This window comes from Nothobranchius furzeri, chromosome 18 (assembly GCF_043380555.1).
Source record: "Nothobranchius furzeri strain GRZ-AD chromosome 18, NfurGRZ-RIMD1, whole genome shotgun sequence".
Classification (NCBI taxonomy): domain Eukaryota; kingdom Metazoa; phylum Chordata; class Actinopteri; order Cyprinodontiformes; family Nothobranchiidae; genus Nothobranchius; species Nothobranchius furzeri.
This window is the reverse complement of record NC_091758.1, coordinates 19,701,582-19,722,611: the sequence shown is the minus strand read 5'-3', so window position 1 is coordinate 19,722,611 and position 21,030 is coordinate 19,701,582. Positions and strand designations below refer to the sequence as shown.

General features: G+C 42.3%; 1 protein-coding gene across 9 annotated transcripts in view; it reads left to right on the top strand.

Annotated features, from left to right (window-relative positions):
- The window catches only part of map4k5 (mitogen-activated protein kinase kinase kinase kinase 5), a 42,442-nt gene extending 31,999 nt beyond the window's left edge, over positions 1–10,443 (top strand). For 5 of the 9 annotated variants that reach the window (XM_070547046.1, XM_054741802.2, XM_054741800.2 and 2 more), the window contains 17 exons: positions 10–52; positions 121–328; positions 444–467; positions 587–654; positions 1,010–1,051; positions 1,292–1,376; positions 1,469–1,548; positions 3,341–3,401; positions 4,584–4,689; positions 4,855–4,913; positions 5,036–5,139; positions 5,278–5,455; positions 5,635–5,703; positions 5,777–5,869; positions 6,131–6,201; positions 7,335–7,390; positions 10,014–10,443. In XM_070547046.1, the coding sequence (XP_070403147.1) occupies positions 10–52; positions 121–328; positions 444–467; positions 587–654; positions 1,010–1,051; positions 1,292–1,376; positions 1,469–1,548; positions 3,341–3,401; positions 4,584–4,689; positions 4,855–4,913; positions 5,036–5,139; positions 5,278–5,455; positions 5,635–5,703; positions 5,777–5,869; positions 6,131–6,201; positions 7,335–7,390; positions 10,014–10,101 (1,435 nt within the window). In that variant the 3' untranslated portion in view covers positions 10,102–10,443. The remainder of the gene's footprint in view (positions 1–9; positions 53–120; positions 329–443; positions 468–586; positions 655–1,009; positions 1,052–1,291; positions 1,377–1,468; positions 1,549–3,340; positions 3,402–4,583; positions 4,690–4,854; positions 4,914–5,035; positions 5,140–5,277; positions 5,456–5,634; positions 5,704–5,776; positions 5,870–6,130; positions 6,202–7,334; positions 7,391–10,013) is intronic. The other 4 variants (XM_015969184.3, XM_054741801.2, XM_054741798.2 and 1 more) reach the window with 1 other exon arrangement.
- Positions 10,444–21,030: the final 10,587 nt, after the last annotated feature.

Sequence of the window (21,030 nt, the reverse complement as noted above, 5' to 3'; positions counted from 1 at the left end):
TACTTTCAGGTCGACCATCAAGCCGTGTGTTCCTCCTCCTCTTCCCCCGAAGGTAAGGAGTGCAGTTTGGATTCATCAAAAGGACTGAAATCATTTCAGTGTTTTCTTTTATCCTCTCAGCCACGATTGAACAGCTCTTCGGAGGAGCTCGGACTAAACGATGAGAAGTCTCTGACGGTTCGCCGATTCCCCAAATCTGAGAACGGACCGAGCCAGGCACCTCGTAGACAGAGCACACCTGAACAGGGCATCAAGGTCGACTCATCTCCTGACTTCCTGTCAGCCAGCGTCAGCAGCCCGGGCATTTTGTCTCACGCATCAGATCCTGGTGAGTCGCTGCCCTTCACTTTTAATTTCAGTGTTTTATTCCATTCTTTGTCTGTTTTTCTCACTTCTCTTCAGTCAGCTTGGGCTCTTAATGAGTTCTGATTCTGTTTTACAAGCTCCCATAAAAAATAAACCTAAAGGTAAGAGAGGCTGGCGTCCATTGTTCTGATCTTAGGATCTTTGTGTTCAGGTTTTGACATTCTGATTGATGATCGCTCTTCTCAGATCTAACTTGACCCTTCTCCTCTGTTTGTAACAGACAACGATTCAGATGGAGACGGTCCCAAAGCACCACAGCAGCACCGGAAGGAGAAGAAGGAATTTCCTGTGAGCTCAAAACATATTCCACTGCAGTATTTATTACTTATCTGAGGTTGTGTCTGGGTTTTAAAAGGAAAAAAGGCCATAAGCGGTCGAGCTGTGTTTCCAGCTAGCTGGCTGACCTCACTTTGAAACCTCAAATATGAAGTTTTTCCTTTGGCAGATCGATGGTCAGGAGAGAGGAGCGTTTGAGGAAAACATGCTCCGAAGCAGTTCTGTTGCTTGTTTTTGTAGCTCATTGTTCCCGCTAGAGCAAAATTATGGATTTGAATTTAAAAGTATTCATGTTGCTTTGTGTCTCCTGTCTCTGTGGTATCTTTGACTTTTTTTTTGTTGTTTTGTTTCCTCTGCTCCTCCATAGAAACCAGCAATAAACGGCCTGCCACCCACTCCCAAAGTACTGGTGAGTGACTCGTCTGCATTGTCCCTCTGCTCATCCCTGCTGGCCTGCTTTTATGAACACTGTTATTAGAGACTCATCTGAGCTGCTTCTGTAAATCCTGCAGATGTTTGGGGTCCACAGAGATTTCTACTTTGTGGTCCAGCTTCATTCCTGCTCATTAAATCCTCGCTGACATGTTGGCGCTTCCCAGAGCCAGATGCTGCCTGTTCTGAGCTGGGCTGTGTTTTGTTTTGTTTGCAGATGGGGGCATGCTTCTCTAAAGTATTTGATGGTTGTCCATTGAAGATCACCTGTGCCACTTCTTGGATTCATCCAGACACTAAAGGTACATGCAGCACAATAAAAGCTCTCTGCACTTATATAAACCACTCATTTTTTAAAATTGGCGTGCTTCGTTTATTTTATTTTTAATTCTAGATCAGTACCTGATCTTTGGAACTGAGGATGGCATCTACACGCTAAATCTGAATGAGCTGCATGAGGCCACGATGGAGCAGGTAAAACCAGCTGGTACTAGAGTTTCTTGAGGATCGTTTATAATGTTGGATCTGCGTTTGTAACACAATTTATACTTGATGCTGTGCTTTCAGAGGCTTTTTTAGATGACTAAAACTATGTTTAGTTGACTGAAATGACCTCCTTCAGCCGTTTCAGATGCTGTGCTAGTGCTTCATCACTTTGAGAAAATTGCACGTCTGTGACAAACCTGTGCACAAAAGCTCAATGCCGAGTGCTTCCAGATCTGGAAAGTGGAAACCCTTCTTTCAGAGCCTTGTTGACTTCTGGTTATGTCATTTGGAAAAAATGTTCCCTGATTTTAAAACTTTGGATGAAGTAGTGTTTGTTATTCAGCCTTCAGTGTAGCAGTGGAGTTGAGATTCAGCCTCCACAACAACATTAGGACACTCATGAGTCTGTCCGAGGCAAAAGTCCAGAACATCATGACCACAGAGTCTTCAGCAGGCTCCCTAGAGACATTTGATTATGGTGACCAGTTCAGGTTTATGTGGATCAGAAGGAACGTGCAGCAGGTGAAATGTTCCTAATTTAAGTGGAATCGTTTGATTGCATTGTTTATAAGTTACTGGGTCACTCTGTTCAGCTTGTTTGGACTAAATATTAATTGAAAATGAATGGAGATGTAACAGTTTTGTTGAATGTTTATTATTTAAAAACAAAAGTGGTGAGGATAAGCGGATCATGCTCCCTGCTCAGAGTGCAAATACATCAGCGATTCATTCCATTTCCTACACAAACTCATAAAGGCAGAGGTCTATGCTCAGAAATAAACATTTATTTAAATAAAATACACAATGGTGAGCACGGAAGAGGAACAAAGACGAGGCTTCTTTTAACACTTTAACTGTGTTTATGAGCCGTTTGTCCGTCTTACACTCAACCAGACAACAAATACAACATTAACCCAAAACTAAAAACACTTAAATGTTACTTCCATCAAACATCTGCACTGTGCTTCCAATAAAACATCCATCTGTGTAGGCTAACCCAAACGCATAACTAGAAACTGACGGAGTCACACGTGTGAATGTATCGTCAATTTATTGGACTGATGATTAAAGGTTAGAAAGCTTCTGCATATCGCCCAACCCTAGTTCCCACAGCTACATTGAAAAGTAATTTGATGACAAATTACTCTGTTAAAAAGTAACTTAGTTACTTTACATGTTATTTTAAAAATGACTAAGTTAGATTAGAAATCACCTTTATTATAAGTTACGTTCTGCACTAATGTCCAGGGAGTCAAATGCATACTATAAAAATACACCATAGCTAATTAGCCTTAGCCACGCCCAACATGGCTCTCCTTATGTCAACGTTACAGATACTGATCTAGCACTTGATGTGGTAGTGGTACATACACTCTAAGCGTTAAGGCTTCAGGAAATATCCTGCAGTACATGACTCAAGTTCATGTGAAACATTTATTTTCAACAAACAAAGGTTTTAGATTGAAAGCCCAAGGACTCTGTGTGTTTGGTTTGTTTACGTTAACAAAGGAAGAAATAAACCCAGCAGAATTAGCCTCTTCTGGAACAATGTTGCTCCAGGCGATGGAGCAGGAAAGCCTAAATGCAACATTTCATCTTAGATTAGCCCAAATTCTTTGAGATTATCTGTTGTAGACCATTTCCATCCTGCTGTGACAAACTTTGTTGCCAAGCTGTAACGTGACGATTCACCTGAAGTTTTCAGCTAATGTTTGCTTTGCACCTCCTTTAGCTCTTTAGAGCTAAAGTAAACTGTGTGTTTTCTTTGTTCCCTCATTAGCTTTTTCCCAGGAAGTGCACATGGCTGTATGTTATCAACAACAACCTGATGTCTTTGTCAGGTAGGTGACGTCCTTATCACAGCCTCCTGCTTTACAGCCCACTGTCATAACCTACTGCTGCTTTGTCCCGTGTTATCTGGCTGCCCCCTGAAGGCAGCACAGTCACCCCATATCTGCCATAACTGTTCCTCTTGTTTGCTGTAAGAGCTGTGCCTTTGTAGCACAGCGACTCACTAGTGACACACACTGATCCGCTGCTGAAGAAGTGATTTGTTGCTCTTGTTTTGGTAGTTCGCAGCGTTCGCTAGCAGCAGAAGCCGGTGGTTGGTTTGTCTGAGACACAGATATGTTCTCTGTTGGCAGAAAAGTAAAATCAGCCATCGCCTGAAACCAAAGTGTCTAGATTTGGCTTTAAGCACTTGTTCTTTGCTCTGTTTAGCAGGCTAGGATGGGGTTACAAGTGTTGGGTCTACTTGCGGTTTTACCTCTTGATATACTTAACCTCTGTTTTCTTCTCCTCTTCCCTTGGACTCTGTCCATCCTCCTCTCGCCTGGCTTGATTTGATATTCTACTAACTGGCTTCATCAGAAGGTAATCATGCTTATCATCATCATCATCATCACACTTCTGTTTTTACCCCCGTCCACCTCTAATCTTTCTGTATGTGAAGTCTTATGGAAATTTTCTAAATCTTCTTACCTCATTCACTGCCAGCCGTTTCCTGGTCGCTGAAGGCCTTCACTGCCAGAGTTTCTCGCCGTTTTCACAGTTTTTTTAAGAGTCGCAGAACGTTGCGCGCTAGGATGATGTTGACGCCAAAACAACTAAAACAAAGCGGAGACTCACCTCTTACATCGGGAAGAATACGCGCGTTTCGAGCGTTATCCATTCTTTCACAATCCGTTGTCGAATTGTGATCGGCAGACGGTTTTCCTGTCTGCGCCTCACTTTTTTTTTGACAGGAACAGCCCAAAACGATCTCCTAACACATGGATGTTCTGCTTCCTGATCACGTGACGTGTGACGTATGCGTATGAAGATGAGCTTTAGAGCTGGGATGCTTGTTCTCGCTGTGCGGGGGCTCGTTCCAATGCCCATACAGTAAAAAAAATGCAAATGGCGACCTTAGTCGTCATTGGCAGTGAATGAGTTAATTGACACGTTAACTCACTGTTGTCCCGTTTGAGCCAAAGTGTGTTACATCTGAAGTTAATGACAGGATGAACTATGTTCTGCCATAGGGAGATCGTTCCAGTTGTACTCCCATAATCTGATCGGGCTGTTTGAGCAGCTGAAGAAGCCTGGCCTGGCCGCTCAGTTCCAGACGCATCGCTTTCCTCTGCCCAGGTGAGATTCAAACACCTGAACTTGGCTCCTAATGTTGCCAGCTTCACCTCCTGCTTCGTTGCTTTAATTCACACATTTATCATTTATTCTATGGCATCGAGGTCTGTGGTTTTATACATGAACAAAAATGTCAGCCTTCCTAGTTAAAGACTGTTTTCTTCCCAGGCGGTTTGCTTTGACGACCAAGATCCCCGACACAAAGGGTTGCCACAAATGCTGCATTGGTGAGTCCCTCTCCTACAATCTGTTCTGTTTACCAAATACACTTATGTCGATTCTCAGAAAAAGCATCCTGTTTGTTCGTCCTGTCTGCATGCTTATGCTGTTTTCTGGTGACTCTTTGCAGTGAGGAACCCGTATACAGGCCACAAGTACTTGTGTGGGGCTCTTCAGTCGGGGATTGTCCTGTTCCAGTGGTATGAGCCCATGCAGAGGTTCTTGCTCATAAAGGTCAGTTATCACTGATTTATCAACTTTTCCCTTCAGTCTTCTGCGAGATTGTCTCTAGTAGCTTGTTTGTAATTAAGATCAATTACACGATTATACCTTTAGAAGTTTATTCTAAAACATCTGACCCTCTGGTTGCAGTACTTTGACTTCCCACTTCCCAGCCCGCTTAAGGTGTTTGAGATGCTGGTGGTGCCGGAGCAGGAGTATCCTCTGGTGTGTGTGGCCATCAGCGAGGGCACTGAAGCGGGTCAGGTGGTCTGCTTTGAGACCATCAACCTCAACTCCTGTTCCTCCTGGTTCACAGAAATGGGAACCAGTGAGTCAACTATTTATTCTGCTGTTGTTTTATTTTTGTAAGCTCAACCAGAAGCTCAGGTGCCACTCGTGTTTGTGTACCACTTCAGCAAATCTAATCCAGCTCACTATTTAAAACAGGACTATTGATGCGGTCATATTGAACATTAGTGGCTCTCTGACATCTTCGTTTCTCTTCAGCTAATCAGCAAGTAGATGCCATCCACGTGACTCAGCTGGAGAGGGACACGGTGTTGGTGTGTTTGGACAGTAAGTAGGATTTAATTTAAAACATATTACTAGCCATCCTCCCAGCAGCTAATTTCTTACAACTTCTCCTCAGAAAATGTAAAGATCGTTAATCTCCTGGGTAAGCTGAAGTCCAACAAGAAGTTGGCGTCCGAGCTCAGCTTTGACTTCAGTATCGGAGCTGTTGGTAAGATAATACATGGTCTCCTGAAATAATCCAACAGCATCATGCACTCATGTTCACATAAATCACTTGATCAGTTAATGCTGTAAGTGTCCTGCTAGATAAACGATTCTGAGGAAAATGTCTAAAAATGGAGTTGTGCTACATTTTAAATAGCAGTTTGATGTTTTAGAAGGTTAATTTTTTATTTTAAATCAAGCCTTTAGTTCACATCTGTGCTCTGAGTAGGATTCCTCTCACAGTAACACACCTGTGTGTTGTTAGTGTGCCTTCAGGACAGTGTTCTGGCCTTCTGGAAACACGGCATGCAGGGGAAGAGCTTCAAGTCCAACGAGGTAATGTAACCCCCAAAGCTAGGCTACGTTGTGATGATACCTGTTCAGCTGCTAAAAACTTCAATGCAAATCCAAAATATTGTTTTTTATCCATTCAAGTTTGTTTTCTAGGAATTAGTTTTGCTTTACTCCCTTTATTTGCCTCGTGATACTTCCTTTAAACAACTATTAGTCAAAATTGTGTGAACTCACACTCGTCTACAGAACCTTCAGCTCCTGACCGTTCATCCACAGACTGAAGCAGCTCTGGAGATTAGCTGTCAGGTGGAGCCGCACAAAGTTCCTTTGTGTCGGGTCAAAGTAACAAATTTGCTGTGCTTTTCACTGAAGGATCGATGCTAACCTGATCACGAGTCGGGTTAAGCTGCACAAAGGGAGGTCAGGAGATCACAAGGAGGTGAAGCACTCTCCTTTGATGAAAAGTGATCCGGTCCATTGAAGGCTGGCTGTGTCAGATGTGGTCCTGGAGCATTGGGCTAAAACAAAAAGGTCTTCTCCAAGGCACCACAGCTCTCCCATATCAAGGATTTTTGAAATGTCAGCAGCCATGTAAAATTCATGTTCAGTCATAAATGCAACCTGTCACACAACAGGGAGCAGCACTAAATAATTCAGCCTTTCCCCCGTTATGAGGCTTCTCCCAAAGGGGGTCGACCCAGCCATCCGCGCTGGTCTCGGGTGGATGCTCCTCCGAACACCCAAGACCTTGTTTTCATTTAGACCTAAACAGATCAGGTCTCTCCTGAGGCCAAGGGCTCACACCTCGCAGGTGTCACCCACCCACCGTCTCACGTCTGTCAACAAGTATTGGTGACGTATCAGCGAGAGAGTGTTTTAAAGGGCCGTTGCTTCACCTTGCCACTAGATACTCGGCTACGCACTAACACACACCTGAACTCCGGTCCCAGCAGCTACATAACATAAACGTATTCATTCTGCTGAAACAGTTAATTATGTTGGTTTAAACTGAAAGTAACAAATAAATGTTTGTTTATTGATGGGAGAATTTCAGACGAGTGTGATTAGGTTTGAGGATATGTTCTGGCTGAGTTAAGTCCTTCATCTTAACACAGCTAAAAAAAAAAAAACACTCCTCTATAACTCCTGATGAGTCACTGTTGTTTTATGTGTAGGTGACTCAGGAGATTTGTGATCCAAGCAGAGTTTTCCGCCTCCTCGGATCTGACAGGTTAGTTCACGCAACAACATCACCACACCAGTGCTCAAGTTTAGGATCCCCTGGATATTTTATCACGTGTGAAATGAATCCGTAAAGGAAATGTAGCTGATGAACAGAGCATGCAGACGTTAGAAATTAAGAATTTATTTATTAAAACTTTTCTATCGTTAAAAGATTATTAGAGAGCACCTTTAGAACTACATAGGAAAAGGGACCCCTTCTGATGGAGTTACTTGGGTTTTAGTTGGTATTTATTTAGTTTTACATTTACAGTGCACTTACGGAGCCTCTGGGTCACTGTAAAATGTAGAGGTCACAGAAATGTGCAGCGCTATCCAGTTTTCTGTTTGGTTTCTGTGAACTTTATTAAACTCCTGACATAAACTATCACCATGACTTTTTCTCCCACCTGTTGTAGTCTTGAACTGCTACAAAATGCACTAACCTCTGCTTTTGTTGTTTTCTAAAGGAGGAGGACATATTTTAAATGTCTTGCAAAAGCACTCAAATGTTTTGTAGAAGCACTTTGTTATATTAGTGAAAAAACAGTCATTACATTTACCGTATTTTCCGGAGTATAAGTCGCTCCAGTCATAAAATGTATAATGAAGTCGCACAGGACTATAAGTCGCATTTTGGGGGGAAATTTTATTATTTTTCTTACAAAATCTGAGACCAAGCATTTCACATTGCAAGACAAGTACCAGTAACAATAACAGAATGAACAATCAGGATGCAGCAGCACGCCACTGTCTCCAGCAGAGGATGGCGGTGTTTCAAACCCTCCCAGCGGGGCTGAGGGGCAGAAACCTGGACTTGAGCCGGCCCGCAGCAGCGCGCAACAGTCTCCAGCAGGTGATGGCGGGGCAGGGGAGCTCGTTCCTGGTCCGGAGCCGGCCCGCTGCAGCGCGGTATACATAATTTGGTATATAAGTCACTTTGGTATATAAGTGGCAGGACCAGTCAGACTATGAAAAAAAGTACGACTTATAGTCTGGAAAATACGGTAGTTAGAATTCTCATTTGTTGAATTATTCAGTTTATAAAACACACTTTAGGTTAACATATATGACTAGAATGAAAATGGGAATTTCAGAAAAATAAAGATGGAAAAGCAGAAGTTAGACTCTAGTGTTACTGCTGATGAATGGATATCTACACATGTTTTTTGTTCTTTGTCACATCATCAGAGGTGACAAACCTTAACTCTAAAACACCATTTTACTATGTTTGAGCCATGTCGCCCACCCCGTCACTCATAATATGCCTCTATGCTTTAAAAATCATCTGCTCAAGCGTTTCTGGGTTGGATAAAAATGTGTTTTCCTTAGAAAAACTAAGACATACGCAAGTAATGTGTATTGGTAAACACGAGCAAGCACCAGGAAAAACAAATAGTAGGAACTAATCGCATCACTGCCCTCTTCTTTCTGTTTGACTTCCTCCCTGATATCCATTCAGCCCAGCTGTGTTAAAAATAACTTCCTTCCCTTGTCTTCATATTACCTGGAAACCAGAACGTTCGTCCCCTGAGAAGTGGATTTGGGAGCTGGTTCTCTTCACTTGCTCTCTTGCTCCGTCCATCTCCGGGTTTTATTCTTTCTTCTTTATGAGTAAAAATTCAGATGATTTTATCAGAACACCTGCCCCTCACATGTCCTTCCAAAAATCGCCATCAGACTGAGAATTGTTCGTCTTTATTCTGTTTTTTCATTATTTGCTGGCTGTGCTGAAAGATCCAGGATCACTTGTCTTTCTCCACATCATCAGAACAGACTGTTGGCAAATCTGCAAACGTCCTCTGTCTCCTAATGAGTTCAGCATTTAAATGTATAGAATACATGTTTTATATTACTTAGCCAGCTCAGACTGGGAGATGGGGGTTCAAGTCCCATTCGGATCATACCAAAGACCCAAATGGGACCCAATGCCTCCCTGTTTGACACTCATCTTTAAGGGGTTGGATTGGGGGGGTTAAGCCACCAAATGGTTCCCAAACGCAGCCGTGTCTGCAGCTCACTGCTCCCCATGGGGATGGGTTGAATACGGAGGACAATTTTCACCACACTGCAGCAGTTTGTGTGACAACTATGGGACAATAATTTTTTTAATCTATAAAAGGAACTCTGTTAAGGCGGATCTCTCAGGAGTACCAGTGGGTCACCAGTGATTCTGCCCTAGCTGTGGCACCAGAGCTAGTCATCTGTCTACCGCCCAGCCCCCATGTTTTATTCACTGATGCCTGGGCACTGCCAGCCTGGTGTGTGTGTGTCTCCATGGCTCTGTAATTTCATCTAATGGAACAGAGAACAGGCTGTAGCCTAGCTGCTCTTCTGTCACCACCAGACAGATTTTATCTGACAATGCACTCACCCTCGTCCTGATCTGGCGTTGTAATGATGCTTAACATGCATGACTGTTGTCTGTCGGCTGTAGCTGCAGACTGATACCATCAACATGCCTGGTTGGCAGTAGACTACACAGAGAAATTCAGATAAACCGTCCTGGTGAATGTGGGGTTAGAGGATGGAGATCAAAAAGCTTTTAGAACATGCTGGTAAACTACATCTAGCTGTTTCCCACTGACATCTTCATGTAATCATTTAGTTAAAACGACTCTTGTCTTTTGCAGGGTGGTGGTTTTGGAGAGCCGGCCAACTGATGACCCCACGGCCCTGAGCAACCTTTACATTTTAGCCGGTCACGAGAACAGTTACTGATCTTCAGTCAGAAAACGGATGCTTCTCAGTAAAATCATCTAGATGCCTCATCTTGGGAGAAGTCTCCAGATTTGGATCTACGAAGAGCTGCTCTGCCAAGAGAAACATCTTAGTTTCTAACCTCTAGGTCTTGTGATCAGAACAGGAGGAGCTTCTTCAGCGTTGATTCATGAGTGGCCTTGCATCAGCCAGACGTTCACGTCTCTTGAATAAGATAGAAGCTGGTTAGAGCTGGGGCCAGAGACAAAACAGGCTCGTTTTAGCAGTACCTAGCTGTGGACTGAGTAACAGACGAGTTATTTGGAGGTGTTATAAACAGAAGTGCCATTAAAATCCTCATGAGTTGTGATTGTATTAGGAAACAATGGGAGATTAACTGTTATCGTCTTTAACTTGTTACGTTTAGTCATTGCAAGTAGCAGACGCCGTTCTGTTTGGGAGATTTCACAAGCTCTGTAGTCAAAATGTACACATCAGTTTAAACATGTGGATAATTTTAGCTATATTTATTAACCTAATCTTCAACCAGAGGATGAACGTGTTTTCCATCTGGTGTCAGAACGGTTTGCTGCGTGAGGACCTAGTGATCGGTCGGTTTTACTACTTTGTAATGTTGCATCTCCTGCTCTGCAGCGTTTTTAGAACTTGGATATAATGTACATGTTATTTCTTTTTCTCTTATCTTTTATAGACCTTTTACTTCTCTTTATTTGCACCATTTAAGCACTTTTGTACATTTTTTAATTTAAAATAAAATGACAGAATGAGGGACAATGCTAGGTTTTGTTAACATCTCTGCATTCCCTTTGCAAAAATGTTCAATGTGTACCTTTTTGTAATAAAAGTTTTTAACACGGTATCCGGCTGACGGGGATCCTGAGTATTTGTTTCCATCAGTTATCTCTCGTCTGACTCCACACAGCTGCTCTAATTGGTCTCAGTGTGACAGAACAGACTTTTCATGCTGGTAACCTGCCGTCACTCATGAAGTATCCCACCTGGGGCAATGGCAGCTCCTCAGACCTGAGTGATGCTGTAGTTTACATGGATGCTTGTTCATAACCTCCAGAGTCCTGTTTTCCCTTTCGCTCTGTAGGTGGAGTCGACCGTTCCCATGGGAACCAGGCTAGTGAAGCCAGATATGAGTCAAGTTACGTGTTAGAGCAAACCGGAAATCAGGTGATGTTGCCTTCAAAATAAAAGCAGCACAACCAATCTGCCGATGATTGAATAAACAAACCTACCAAAATATTACAATTCTGATTAAGTTCCTCAGGCTCATCATTTTAATTTGTTATTAGAAAATTTAAACTTTATAAAATGAATTATATGCCTTCAAAGACTTTGATCGTGAAATTTTTAAAATTTTAAACAAACTTCATTAGCAGACTGTTCATGGGGTGGATGGTAGCTATGCTTTCACATAAGCCACCACGTTGTTCTCCAGTGCATCGCTCCATACACCCCCCCACTTGCTGTGTATGAAGCTACATTTGCATTCTTGTAATGACATTTTATTCATTAGTTTGGTGGAATAGTATTTTATAGTAAAACGCATGTTGTCAACCCCAGACTGAAATATTAGTTTTTCATTCTAAAGACAAACAATTCATGAATGAAAGAGTTCAAACTTCTGTCGTAAGCTGTCCAGTAAGGAACTCCAGGTTTATTAGTTTGACTTTGTTGGTTCCTCTAAACACGTTTGTTATTAATCCTCACTGATGCTTGTGTAACCGGATTACAGGATACAATAAGATAATTAAAAGAAAAAATAAACAAATGGGCCAATAATTAGGTTCGGGGAGAATTGGAGGTTGTTTAAGAATGACTGGAGTCACGGGTATAGCATGAAACGGTTTATATACTAAATTTTAATAATAATGGGAAATATAACACATAAAGATAACACACAAAAACAGATGAAAACAATCGACAATAGTAAAATGCTCGGTATGAGATTTGATCATATGAGTCACAAGTCAGCCGGCGTCAAGTCAAATCCCCACGCTTGGGGTGAAAGTCAGAGTCCGGTGGTGCGATTTTTTCCTACCGCACCGTTGAGATTGTTCACAGAAGAGAGCAGTCTGCTCTTCAGTTACTTGAGATGTCCTGGTTCGTTCAGTGGTTAAGGCTCGCCATCTCCCTCGTCAGGAAGAAATCCAGTTCTCGTTCCAAGTGAGTGATCATAGGAGTCGGGATCAAACCCAAGGAAAAAAAAAAAACCCAGCCTGTAAACAACAGGACTGTTAGCGAGTTGGCATCGACCCTTCTCGTCACATCACAGCATAAAGTCTTACAGACTTAAACAAATGCTTCACTCTATTGGCATAGCCAATCATGTTTGGGTTCACAGTTCAACTAACATAACATCAATTTGATTGTCTATTAAAATAATTCTCAGTAGCTCTGGAAATATAATTACATATGACAACAATTGTTCAGCTCAATAGGCTCAGTTAGATTCTATTACTCTACACTATTCAACAAGAAATACATTCATGACAACAAGGATACATTTAGTTGTGTTTCTATACAGCATTGTGACACCTTGTATATCTGTAACACAATAAATAAATAAATAAATAAATAAATAAATAAATAAATAAAATGTTCTATAACAAAATTCAACAAAATATAAATTCTGGTCCTTTGGTCCACCTTTGTAAAATAATTCCTCCCTAATCAGTTAGCTTTTATTTATTTTTATTTATCTATTTTTTTTATTATTAAATGTTTGGTTAAGGGACGCATTGCTAATTCTATGGTGTTAGCTATAACGCCCCTGAGGACCTTGTACATCTAGGCCGTACCACCATTAACTGGCGGTTTGAGCCGTTAACTCCTGGGAATCCCATATGCCCTACCGCCGTTAACTGGCGGTTTGAGCCGTTAACTCCTATATGCCCTACCACCGTTAACTGGTAGTTTGAGATGTTAACTCCTGGGATCTAACGTCTAGCAGCCCACTGCTGTCACCTCGGTTGCTGTAATTAGCTTTTTGAATTTAATAATTTACTGAATTTAATCTCATTCACTCACCAACGCGCTCCAACGGTTCCCTCCTACAGAGGATTGGTTCACTCTGTCGTCTCCACACAAATCTATAAGAATGGAATTAATTTGATAAGCTATTTAAGTTTCCTTTTTTTTTTTTAAGTTGCATCGTTAGCTTTTTCTCTTCTTTTTTCTTTACTCACCGCGTTGGTTCCAAGTTCCTAGCTCTTATTAGAAGGAGTCAAGTCCGCCTCTCCCTCTATCTATGCGGCACCCAAATCAGGGTTCTTCACGGCCTCGACCGTTGTTTTTTTTTCTCTCTCTCTCTCTCTCTAACCGCTCAGTCTTTGCTTTCTGTATCTGCGTGCTGCACAGCCGTTTGTCTCTCCTCTCGCTCAGCTGCGTCGCACGGTTTTATTTCGCGGAGGCGGGACTTATTTCTCTCAGCCAATGAAATTTCAGATTCCCACCTGGACCAATAGTATACAGCTTTCCTCTTCTGTTTCTGTTAGTGATGTTCAAGATTCTTGTTTTAACCGATGTTTAATATTAAACTCGTTATTTTAGTTATTCACCCTTCCAATAATTCATTATGAAATTATCTATTAGTTAATTAGATATCTATTAATTAGTATTGTTAATTTCCTTAATTTATATTTTATATTTTATCTAAATTGAGGATGGATCATATTAGTAAGCCAATTAGTTAATACCTCATTAAGGTTCTAGCTTCTGGGTTACATCCTCCCCCATTAAATATCATGCACGTCCCTGTGCATTGTTTCTACGGGGTACACAACTTCTTGAGTAAGAGAGTCAATAAAAGCTTTATTAAGTCCTTGGAAAAGGGACCTAACTACGGTCACTAGTGGATTGCCCAATTGAGAGTAAGTTAGTCTTTGAGGAGGCTGACTACTTCGTTCAGATCTCCTGACATACATCTCTGGTTGCACAGTATCATGCTCATCCGTTTCGGTTTGATTCTCAACTGAGACAGGACGAAGTGAGCTCTCTGTTTCCGACAGAGCTGATGAGCTATTCTCTAAGACTTTGGTCTTTTCAGATGTATGTGTCTGATCGTGTATGATGGGTTCAAAACTTACATCACGTTGCTGCGACTTTAGGACACCATCCAATTGAGGTAAGTTTGTGTTAGTTTCATCCCCCGTTTCTACGTCAGGTAAGTATACTTCGTTTTTTTTCGTTTTTTCAGGTAAGTATGTTGCTGCTTCTTTCACTCTTTCAGGTAAGAATGTCGCAGTTTCACTCATTCTGTCAGGTAAGAATGTTTCGGTGTTGATGCCTTTGTCAAGTAAGGACAATTCAGCATTTTCATTACCAGCTAAGGTTGGTTCCTTGCGATCCCCTGTGTGTAAGGATAGTGTGTTTTGTTGTTGAATATTATTTACCGGTCCTGAATCTGCTATGAGTTCCCTATTTGGCAAGGTGACCGCTATTTGATAGGATGGTCGGTTTAGCACTTGTGGAAGATCAGAGTAATAAAACTCATCTACCTCTTCGTCAAGTGGCTCATCTGGGTCAGGTTCTAAGGCTGAACTCTGTCTTGTATTGGGTCTGCTAGGTTTCGTAACGCGTTCTGTTTCATTTTCTAATGAAGAGAGAAAACCACAAGGCAGTAAAAGATCTCTGTGGAGTGTTCTGTTGGGTCCTTCTCCGTTCTCTGGTTTTACAGTGTATACTGGCAAGTTTTCCATCTGTTTGAGAACTATATACACTGTTTGCTCCCATTTGTCTGCTAATTTATGCTTTTCTCTTAAGCGAAGATTTCGGACTAAAACACGATCTCCCACACCTAGTGTGGACTCACGAATGTTTCTGTCGAACCGTTCTTTGTTCTTCCTCGCTGTTTTTTGAGAGTTTTTTATGACAATGTCATAACTCTGTTCCAGATGACTCTTCAGTTCTTTAACATACTGAGAATGAGTTATAGAGGGCTTGTTCAAATGCGGTAACCCAAAGGCAATATCTATAGGCAACCGAGGCTGCCTGCCGAACATTAGCTCGTAGGGAGAGTATCCCGTCACGTCATTTTTTGTACAATTGTACGAGTGAGTAAGTGGTTTTACAAAATCGCGCCAGTGATGTTTCTCAGTGGCTTGTAAAGTTCCCAACATGCTGAGTAATGTACGATTGTACCGTTCAACGGGGTTGCCACGAGGGTGATAAGGGCTCGTTCTGACTTTACGGATACCAAGTAAAGAACAAAGTTCCTTGATTGTACGTGATTCGAAATCCCGTCCCTGATCACTATGAAGACGCTCAGGAAACCCGTAGTGGACTAAAAAATGTTCCCACAGGTTCTTCGCGACGGTGGTGGCTTTCTGATCTTTGGTTGGGATGGACACTGCATACTTTGTAAAATGGTCTGTAATCACTAAGACATCTTTAGTGTTCTTACTGTCTGGTTCTATGGAGAGAAAATCCATGCAAACTAACTCCATAGGTCTGGTGGTGGTAATACTCACCATTGGAGCAGCTTTGTCAGGGAGGGCCTTCCGACGGATACATCTTTCGCAAGTTTTAACTTTGATTTCGATATCACTAGCCATTCTTGGCCAGTAAAAACGGGACCGAATGAGATCTGTCGTACGTTCAACCCCAAGATGCCCCATATCATCATGTAGGCTTTGCATGACTGTTGAACGTAATGAATCAGGCAAGACTAACTGCAATGATGTCTCTGGTCCTAATTGGCGTCTCCGGTACAGTAAATCATTTTGAAACTCAAACCGTTTCCACTCTCTCAAAAGGTTAAGAACCACCGGGGGTTCTGCAATAGTATCAGTTGGCGGTTTATTGTCAGTCATAAGCAGCTGAATGACTCGGCCAATGGTTGGATCTTTCCTCTGCAAGGAGACAAGGTCAGCATGGTTATACTTGGGCACAGCAAAGAAACTGTCACTATTGTCTTCCAACTGGAATAGGTCTGGAATGGCCGCTGCAGACATGGCAAGTGACTGAACTAAACCACAAGGAGAATCAGTCTCATCCAAGACCATGTGCTTTTGGCATGTTGCCTTCACTGCTTCGGCTTGAAGTTGAAGCTCGACTTCTTTGACAGAGGATAAAAGATGAGATCGGAACTCATCTAGTCGTTGGCATTCCTCAGTGAATTTTGAGTTGTCTTCAGGTTTATCATGCAGCCTCCTAGACAGGCCATCCGCGTCAACGTTCTGTGTACCTGCATGGTATCTGATGTCAAAATTATAGGTGGACAACGCAGCTAGCCAACGATAGCTCGTTGCATCGAGTTTTGCCGTTGTTAAGAGGTAAGTTAACGGATTATTATCAGTAATGACAGTGAATGTGTTCCCATACAAATAGTCATGAAACTTATCTGTTATGGCCCACTTTAAGGCTAGAAACTCCAACTTGTGTGCAGGGTACCTAGTTTCACTAGAGCTTAAACCGCGACTTGCATAAGCGATTACCTGTGTGACACCGTTTTGCACTTGGTATAGCGCTGCACCGAGTCCGGTCGTACTAGCATCTGTGTGTACTAGATATGGGAGTTTTGCGTCAGCGTAGCCAAGAACTGGCGAAGTGGTAAGTTTTTCAATAATAGTTTGAAAGGACTTCTCACAGTCTTGGCTCCAACGATTCCCAAAGGGTTCTTTGGGGTTCAAGTACTTTGATCTACATGGTGGTGTTTTAAAGTTTTTCCGTTTGGGTGGATAACCAGCCGTGAGAGATGTTAGTGGCTTGACAATATTTGAGTAATCTTTAACGAAGCGTCGGTAATAACCGGTAAATCCTAAGAAAGATTGGAGTTCCTTCAAAGTCTGAGGCTTCGGCCATGTTTTGAGTGCTTCCACCTTATCTGGATCGGTTTTTATGCCATCTCGAGATACTATATGTCCAAGATAACGCACAGATGTCTGGAAAAAACGACACTTATCTGGTGATAGCTTGAGTCCGTATTCTCTAAGCCGTTCAAGAACGTGAGAAAGTCTGGTTTCGTGTTCTTCCAAGGAGTTGGAAAAGACAATCAAGTCGTCTAGGAAAACTAACACTTCCTTCAGATTAATGTCCTTCATACACTTTTCCATAACCCGTTGGAAAGTGCTTGGAGCATTTGTTATTCCTTGTGGCATACGGTTAAATTCATAAAACCCAAACGGGCAAACAAAAGCAGTTTTAGGTTTATCCTTTTCACACATCTCTATTTGATAGTAACCTGACTTGAGGTCCATCACAGAAAACCACTGTGATCCAGCGAGAGCAGAAAAGGACTCCTCCAAGTTAGGCAGGGCATATGCGTCGCGAATGGTTTGCAGATTAAGCTTTCTATAGTCTATACATAGACGTACCTCACCATTCTTTTTCCGAACTACCACTATTGGTGAGGCAAATGGAGACTCCGACTCTCTTATTATACCGGTTTCCAAGAGGGCTTCCAAATGTTTTCTCACGGCTTCATAATCATGTGGATGGATCGGCCGAGATTTCTGTTTGAATGGGGTCTCGTCTTTTAAGTTGATGTGATGTCTTATCTGTTGTGTATGACCAAAATCAAGATCGTGGTGCGAAAACACATCGGAGTAAGTGTTAAGTTTGTTGGTGATCCTCCCTTTCCATTCTTCGGACAAGGGCGAAGTACCGAAGTCAAAACTGAGAGGAGGGTTTGAAGGTGAAGTCTGTTGCTGCGAACTACACGCCGCAAGTACTTTCTGATCACTTTTGTCAGGTTCTGGATATGGCATAACACGATCGGCTTTAACTAACTCAGCGATCACACAGTTAGTGGGTAATGTGATGTCATGGTTAGTTTCGTTTCTTAGTACAACAGGTACTTTGTATGGACCATGTGAAGGTAAGGAAATGAGGCAACAGTCTACAATTATACCCCCTGGTAGAGAACCATTGGTGGGTTGTTCAATGAGTGCATAAGGCTCATGCTTGTTTTGGCTGGGTTGCATAAACCCTTCTAGTAACAGTTTTTTATTTGCAGGGAGAACTTCTTGGGTTCTCCCTCGAAGCTTCACCACACCAACTCGTCCATCTTTGCTTTGTTTTTTTCTGACTGCTAAGGCTTTTAGCACGTGTTGGTACCCATAAGAGAGTGCCTTGGAATCAGGTAAGTTATTGGCAGACAATTGCTCATACAAAGGATCGAGTGTGTTTGTGCCAATGAGTAGTGGTGTATCAGAGTTTGAGCTTATATCCGGAACCACTAACGCAAGGGTAGGTAACTCAAGTCCAGACTGATCGAGCTCTTTTGGAAATGTGACACTTATCTCTATGTATCCTAAATAAGGAACTGCTTGACCGTTTGCGCCCTCGACTTCTAACAGATTACTGATGGGTTTAATTGAGAGGTCAGGTAAGTGTTCTTGGTAAAAAGAATTGGCAATGGTGGTTACCTGGGACCCTGAATCCAGTAAACAATTACATTCAACACTGTTAACTGAGACTGTAGCTGTGCATCGCCCACCCACTAATCTTTTGGGAAGTTTTGGCACTGAATGAGCATGAACTGGCTTGCAAAAAAGTCTCTCTGTCCTTTCCTTAGAGGGACTTGGTTCTACTTTAGCACCTATCTGTCCCACGATAGGAGCTTCTACCGGTTTAAAGGAGGAGACTGAGCAATTGGCTTTGACATCTCCCACTCGCGCTGCTTCTGTCTAAGAGCAAGTCTTTTAGTTGCAACTAGTGCTGGATTTGGCTCGTTGCTACAGCTAGAAGCTATGTGCCCATCTTCTCCGCACTTAAAACAGTATCCAGGCTTTGGTCTGGGCACCACTGCTGTTATCTGCTGAATCTGTTTGGGCTCATCTGGAATTTTAGTCCCCACACGGGGTTTTGACTCTTTTTGAGTTTTCTTTGCCTTTTTATCTGTGTTGTTAACCTTAAGCTGTGCAATTTGGCTCCTGAGCTCAGCGATTTGTTTGCGTAAGTCATCACAGTTATCATCTATTTCCAGTTCACAAGTGTTTTTACTCTGAGAGCATGTTGTTTGCACATTTGAATACACTCTAGTTCGTTGTGCCCCTAAGTGTTGTTTCATGCGTGCTGCTTTAGTAGCCTGTTTGTCTTCTTCAGTGCGCAGTTTGAGGAGAAGTGCTGTAAAATGAGGCGGGTTGTCTTTCTTTTGTTCGAGTTGCAGGTTTGAAATCAGCGAGCTGTCCCAACAGCCTCTGCAAAACTGCTTGAGCAGCTGCTGGTCGGCGTCACTGGAGGAAATTCCATTCCTCTGAATAACTAGGTTTAACAAGGTGTATAACCTCTGAAAGTAATCGGAAGGTTTTTCACCACTGTCCTGGTTTGTGTTTAAGAAGCGAGCAAAGAGCTCGTCGCCGTCTTCGACAGCTGCGTAAGCTGAATCGAGATGTTCAAGGTACGTTTCCGGGTCGGATTTTGGACTAAGAGCTTTAACGATGCTCGCTGCTGGGGCTGACAGACTCTCCACGATTCTTCGTACAATTTGGGACTTGGTGAGTGAAGGATCATTTATGCATAACACTACACTACTACGCCAAGTATCATAGTCAGTTTCAAAAGAAGGGTGTGGAACTCGCCCTGAGAACGGTTTTAGTCTGTATTGTGAAGTAGGCGGAGGGATAACCTCACTGCTTTTAACAATGTGTTCCACAATAACTCGCTGAACCTCAGGTGTGTTTAAAAGATTTGGTGGAATGCAAGGGTTTTGTTTTCCAGTCTCTGTAGGTGGACAATTGTCCTTTGAGTTGTTCATATAGTTAACTTCTGGTGTTAAAGGCAGGGAATATGTAACTTGGTCACTATGGAGCATTGGCTCTGGTTCAGTGACTGGTTCAGATGCATGGGTATCCCTTCCTAAAGATTCCCCAATTTTTGCCAGTTCCTCCATTAGAAGGTCTTTAAATGATTGATTGCTACGCGCAGCTATGTCCCTGAGCTCTGACAGATAGGCATCAGTGGCAGATGTGCTAGTTTCTAGACTGTACGCGCTGGCTAGGTCTTGAATATGAAAGAAAACATCTGGGTTCCTAGTACAAGGTTTGTCATAGGGTAAACATTGTTTCTTTAATTCCTTAACAGTGGCTTCATGTTGAAACTCCACAATAATCTGATCACAGTTTGGTAACTTAATGCGCCTGTTAACTGGTCCGAATCCTTCCATAAACCCAAAGACTTCGTTATCAAGGTCTGTATCAGTTAACCCACTGATTAAAACAGCATTTGAAACCTTGACCTTTTCTGTTTTTACAACTTCCATTTTAAAACACTCAAAAGTACCAATAATGCCAAAATGGCAAACCACTGTGACCTCCAGGCACTCTTATGATGTCAGTCAATGGTTAGCTAAGGTAACAACTCTACAATTCTCCTGGCTGGCTCGCCAAGTTTTATGTAACCGGATTACAGGATACAATAAGATAATTAAAAGAAAAAATAAACAAATGGGCCAATAATTAGGTTCGGGGAGAATTGGAGGTTGTTTAAGAATGACTGGAGTCACGGGTATAGCATGAAACGGTTTATATACTAAATTTTAATAATAATGGGAAATATAACACATAAAGATAACACACAAAAACAGATGAAAACAATCGACAATAGTAAAATGCTCGGTATGAGATTTGATCATATGAGTCACAAGTCAGCCGGCGTCAAGTCAAATCCCCACGCTTGGGGTGAAAGTCAGAGTCCGGTGGTGCGATTTTTTCCTACCGCACCGTTGAGATTGTTCACAGAAGAGAGCAGTCTGCTCTTCAGTTACTTGAGATGTCCTGGTTCGTTCAGTGGTTAAGGCTCGCCATCTCCCTCGTCAGGAAGAAATCCAGTTCTCGTTCCAAGTGAGTGATCATAGGAGTCGGGATCAAACCCAAGGAAAAAAAAAAAACCCAGCCTGTAAACAACAGGACTGTTAGCGAGTTGGCATCGACCCTTCTCGTCACATCACAGCATAAAGTCTTACAGACTTAAACAAAT